The 6000-nt window shown below is 38.5% G+C and overlaps 1 protein-coding gene across 1 annotated transcript in view; it reads left to right on the top strand.

Annotated features, from left to right (window-relative positions):
• Nucleotides 1-683: 683 nt before the first annotated feature.
• The window catches only part of LOC122798732 (B-cell lymphoma/leukemia 11B-like), a 222901-nt gene continuing 217584 nt past the window's right edge, over nt 684-6000 (top strand). The window contains exon 1 of the mRNA XM_044067837.1: nt 684-990. Coding sequence (XP_043923772.1) covers nt 936-990 — 55 coding nt within the window. The 5' untranslated portion in view covers nt 684-935. The remainder of the gene's footprint in view (nt 991-6000) is intronic.

Raw genomic sequence — 6000 nt, 5'->3', positions numbered from 1 at the left:
AGTGGAGTGTATCCCCACAAATAAATAAACACATACGAATAAAACGTACTATGCGGTATAGGGCAAAATATGAATCAAAATCAATGATAGTAGAAAGCATGCCTCCTCATGTTTACATCATTAGGAGGACTATTCCACATTTGGGGGGAGGAGGGTCTACACGTTCACGTTCCTCAAAGTTCCATGCATTAGAGTTAGGAGTTTTAAGTGACATCCATGTTAATTAAAACTGAATAATATTAATTAATTAAAATAAGTTTTAATAAGTACAAAATAGCACATATAACCACCAATGATGAGCGTCTTTGTTTTTAGCTAATGAGAGGTAGTGTTTGTCATTCTCGGGACGGGGGGATTGAAAGCTAGAGTAGACAGCTATGTATGTTACAGTAAATCTCTTAAATGGATCTCCTAGTTTTAGCAGGCAAATATTAACACCTCGAACTTTCAAAAGCAAACAAGACTGACAACTGGATCGCATGCGATGCTGGCATACACAATACCATGCGAATGAGGCACACAGTACAGTAGTACAGACTTTTTTCACAGTCCTATATTATTTTGCAACGCACCACGCCAAATAGCCCTTCAAGTACAAGTGCAAAGATTTCAAGTCTCCCTGCCTGTCGTAAAAGTTTTCGCGGGCAGTAGCCCTGCCTAATTACAGTAGAGGCGGGGTCGGGCTTGTAAGGCTTCCACCCACACCAGTCTATGGCCATGGTCACTGGTTGTTACACCTGTGGCTTGAGCCTCCCCTCCTCGTCTTACAGGCTCACCTGCAGTGGAGGCGGACGTAGTGTTGGAACTCTTGTCTTTTGAAGGTGGTGGGGGTTGGTTGGCATTCTGCTACATTTGAACTTGAAACCGAAGGTGTGTTGGTGTATTTAACGTGGAATTTTGAAACGAAGGACAAGATTACAAAACTGAGTGGTAAAATGTCTCGGAGGAAACGGGGCAGTCGTCCTCGGCATTTAAGTGGGACGCTCCATGGTAAGTCATGTACAACTGGGACCGGCATTTAGGAGAGTATGTACACTTTCTCGATCTTAATTTTTATAAGCTCACTTTGTGAGTGTCGGAAAAAAAAGACAAACATTTAGAGTGGAACAGGCATGTGGTGTTCCGGTATTTGGATTGTGGGCAGCTGTCTTGGTGTTTTGTGTAATTAATGTAAGTTTGTGTACATGTTTTTTACTGTTTCTTCTGTCAGAAAAACACGGGTTAGAAAAGGCGCACCCGATGGTTTGGATTATTTGACAGGAATGGTGGTAAATGTGCTTGCGTTTATTCAGGATATATCTGGTGGACGGGACTAACAAAGTTCAAGTCAGAAGAGAATGCAAGCTAAACTGTTTGACAGATTTCAAGCGAAGTGATTAGTTGAGTTTATAACGTCTGTGTGACTTTTTTTATTGACACAAGTATTTAACTTTACACATCTTTTCTGCTTTAGCTGTAAGTGTAGAAGCAATGGTGTACTACTATCTATTTCTGTTTTAGTTTTTCTTTCGACTTTTTTTCTTAATTTAGGGACTGGTGCGCATATCTGTTTGTCTTTAGAGACGCTTTGGGGGAGTTTTGCATTACTTGCCCAACGAGTTCTGGGTGATTAGCGACAGCTGATAGCTGGCTTGTAGGCGCCTGTATTAGAAGGTGACTGGACCGCTTGGGTGTGAGTCCATCACGTTACCTAGGGTTTGTCAGGCCAAAGATTAGTTGCCTTCCCATTAGGCAGGAATCGGATGTAGGTAGAGACTTGCGACTCTGGAGAAGCCTTTATCTGTAGTCTTGAAACAGTTAAAGGCAGTTCCAATCTACTTCGTAAGTAGGACGCAGTGGGTTAGAAATATTAACTGACCACCTATATTGACGCTCTCCTTCCGTCTTTACCATGATTAAACTAAGCTTCGTATCCCTAAACCTTGGTCCCAGTTTTCAAGAAGTGAATATTGCCCATCAAAATGAAGAATACGTGTTAAATTGGTGTATTTTCTTGATCATTCATGTGTTTTTTGTTGCGTATTTTTTTGCTTACAATCTTAGCAGTGCATTTGTGGCGGACCCTTTCATTGACGAACTGGGAACTATTAGAAGCAAAACACGTAGCTTGTTTCTTGAAATGCGCCGCAGTTGTGTGGGTTGTCTTGGATGATGTGTATAAATACGGTGTTTTTTTTTTCTTTAATTTTTCAATATAATGTCTGACGTGGGGCATTTTCTGACTTTCGAGATTATTATTGCAGTTTCAAAGATTGAAAATGTTGTTGCCCCCTCACATTTACTATATTGCACAATACGGTGACTTTATGCAGCTGACCCAGGATTTTGAATGTTTGTTTGTACGATTTTAATGGTAGATGGGGATGTGATCGAAGAGCTGAACAGACACTAAGTTCAGAACAGAATATTAGCACAGTGGTACGAAGGACTTCAGATATGTTAGATATAGAAAATGGATGCATTAATTTACTAGATTTTTTTTGCTGGATTTAAATGAAATGGACTTTGTATTTTTAAGTGGTGCGGTTTTAATGGTGCGTCTGATAACTTTTAGTCTACTTCAATGGTAAGCTTACTTTTGCTATTGCTCATCCACATCTATACAGTGGATATAAAAGTGTACAGACCTCTGTTAAAATGCCATTTTTGTGATATAAAATTGAGACCACAATAAATCCATTCCCACCTTAATGTGACCTATAACCTGTACCATTCAATTAAAACAAATTTGTTAGGGTAAGAATTATAAAAATATAAACGTGAATAAGCTGCTTGCATAAGTGTTTACACCCTTAAACTAACCGTTTTAATCACCTTTTGATTTTAATTCCAGCATTCAGTTTTCTTCAATAGTCTATCAGCATGGCACATCTTGACGTGGCAATGTTTGCCCACTGTTCCTGACAAAAGCGCTCCAAATATGTCAGATTGCGACGGCATCTCTTGTGCACAGCCCTCTTCAGGTCACCCCACAAATTTTGTATTTGATTTAGGTCTGGGCTGTGGCTGGACCCTTCCAAAACTTTAATTTTCTTCTGGTGAAGCCATTCTTTTGCTAATTTGGATGTATGCTTGTCATGTTGAAAAGTGAAATTCCTTTTAAGCTCCAGCTTTTTAGCAGATGCCTGAAGGTTTTGGGCCAAAAGTGACTGGTATTTTGGAACTGTTCATAATTCCCTCCAACTTGACCAAAAGCCCCAGTTCCAGCTGAAGAAAAGCAGCCCTAAAGCATGATACTGCCACCACCATGCTTTACTGTGAGGATGGTGTTCTTTTGGTGAAGCAGAATGTTTTTGTGCCAAACGTACCTTTTGGAATAGTGGCCAAAAAGTTCAACCTTGATCTCATCAGACCATAACACATTTTCCCACTTTTGGGAGACTTGATGTGTTTTGCAAATTTTAACCGGGCCTGGATGTTTTTCTGTGTATGAAAAGGCTTCCGTCTTGCAACCCTACCCCATAGTCCACACATATGGAGAATATGGGAGATTGTTGTCACGTGTAGTGCACAACCAGTACTTGTCAGAAATTTCTGCAGCTCCTTCAGTGTTGCTGTAGGTCTCTTGGCAGCCTCCCTGACCAGTTTTCGTCTCGTCTTTTCATCAATTTTGGAGGATGTCCAGTTTTTTTGCAACATCACTGTTGTCCCATATTTTCTCCACTTTTTTGATGACGGTCTTCACTGTGTTCCATGGTATATCCAGTGCTATGCAAACTTTTTTTGTACCCTTCTGACTGCTACCGTTCAGCAATGAGATTCCTTTGATGCTTTGTAATCTGTCTGCAAACCATGGCTTTTGTTGTAGCAGGCAACTGAGTAAATGTCAGGAAAATGTAGGACAGCTGAACTTTATGTGGGGTTTATCAGTTTCTCTCTAATTGATGGCAGGTGTGTACCCAAGAAAACTGAATGTTTGTAATTCATCAAAAGGTGCTTCAACAAAGTATTAGTTTAAGAGTGTGCATACTTATGCAACCATCTTTATTGTACATTTTTTATTTTTTCCCCCTAACAAATTTATTTGTATTTCAATTGAATTGCACAGGTTATAAGTCATGTTAAAGGTTTGAAATTATTTATTATGGTCTCATTTTTTTTATATCACAAAAACGCTCGCATTTAACAGGGGTGTGTACACTTTATCCACTGTAGGAATGTCAAACCTGTAGTAACCTATGCCCTCTAGAACACTTTCTGAAAAATCCACTTAAATCATGTAAGATGAATCGATGTAAATATGCTGTGAATAGTAAAAGTTGTTAAAACAGTAAACATGACACTGTTATCAGTGACGTATTCTTTACAGTGATGTTAGCGCATTATTTCCATAAACACTTTAATACGGTATAATGCACACACATACATTGTCAATATGAATAACCGTTGTTAAATGGTATCTGAAGTTTCACTTGATGCCATGTAAGAGTTTGTAAGTCACTTTTTTGTACATATGGAAGCTTATTTTAATAAATAAAACTAGAAATAATATCTCTAGTGTATTGTGATATAAATGGCCATGGGACAACTCTCTCACCGTGACATTTCATGTCATGTCCCTCAACAGCATGTAGGGTTTATAGTTTATGAAGATACCTAGAGTTTTTGTGTGGGTAGCCTGATATCCTTCTTAACATCTCCTATCTGTTTTATATCAGACTTTCTATTCGTGTAGTTATTTTGTTGCTATTATATTTATTAAAACCAATGTATTTTTTTTCATTACTAACCTGTATATTAAATGTTTTTCAATTTTGTAAAGTATGATATTTGTAGAATGCTTTACTCCCTGGACCTTATCTGAAAATTTGGCCCCAGAGGGCACCCATCAAACTTTTCTGGTATTTAAGATAATGTAAAATATGATTATGAATATGAATAACTGGCAACATTTTCTACCGTAGGACACGTATGTCACAAATCCTTTGCTAATAACTATCTCTGTTAAATGGCTCCTTGTATTGCTTATTAGCTGGCTAAGTCAAGTCAGACCCAAAAAAGGTTTGGGTGCCATAAGGAGCTATGGCTGTTAATCCTGTAGCATCAGTTTTGTGTACTTCAAGTTGTGTATGAGAGAGTTATTCAATAGCTGTGCAAAGTGAGCAATAAGATATGTTGTGTGTTCTGCTGGGTTTGTCTGTGGGTGAGAGAGCTTTGATCTTGAGAATAAAGTTTGATTGGTCAGAGCTACTTGGTGCTTGAGGAATCCAGCATTGCCCTCCTTTCCTGCACCCTGTTTAATTGTTCTGCTAAGATCTTAAGTGGTTTTCAAAGTAGTCTGCAGTTTGTACATTTTCTTTTCTGCTGTTAGTAAAAATGTTTATGATTTGTATTAGTTTAGTTGTTGATATAACCGTAATTGAAGATGAGATGCTGTGCAGTCACCCAAGTAGTGTTCATAAGTACGTGTTATGCATCCTATCCACTTGTATATGCTTGTTGGCTATACCCCTACTCTTTCAGATTCGGACACTATATTTTTTTCCTGTATGTATTTCGATGGCTTTATCAATGTGTTTTAATAAACATGAGAAATAATTACAAATTTGCTTAAAAAGAATTGCTTCAAAGTAATCTGCAGATCAAATTTATGTCCATTGTAAATTTGCTTGGCCTTTTTGTTCAAACTTTTGGGATTCCATTTCTTCCTGGGACTCGGAAACTTTCTGTTATGTTGTGATAGCCGAATAGCTACAAAAGAGAGGCCGGGTACCGGGTGGGGCTTATTGAAAGCCACAGTCTGATTCCATCAGGTCACAAAATGCTCCAGCCCGCATAATGCCGAAATGGCAGTCTGACACGAAAGTGAGCAATGATGTTAAATGAGGGTAGTGTTGAATGCAGATGTAAGATAAACAGTGCTTTAATGCAAATCAAAAGCTTGTATATTTTTGTGCAGTTTGGTACTATCTTCAAAGTTGCTGATTGCAGTGAAATCCTGGAGTTACTTGGGAGAGAGAGAGGCTGTGAATGTGTATGGGATAGTTGCTGCATTTGTAA

Source organism: Protopterus annectens, chromosome 1.part0 (assembly GCF_019279795.1).
Source record: "Protopterus annectens isolate FY-2018-M chromosome 1.part0, PAN1.0, whole genome shotgun sequence".
Lineage (NCBI taxonomy): Eukaryota > Metazoa > Chordata > Ceratodontiformes > Protopteridae > Protopterus > Protopterus annectens.
The sequence above is the reverse complement of the archived record's forward strand: the minus strand, read 5'-3'. Positions and strand labels throughout refer to the sequence as shown.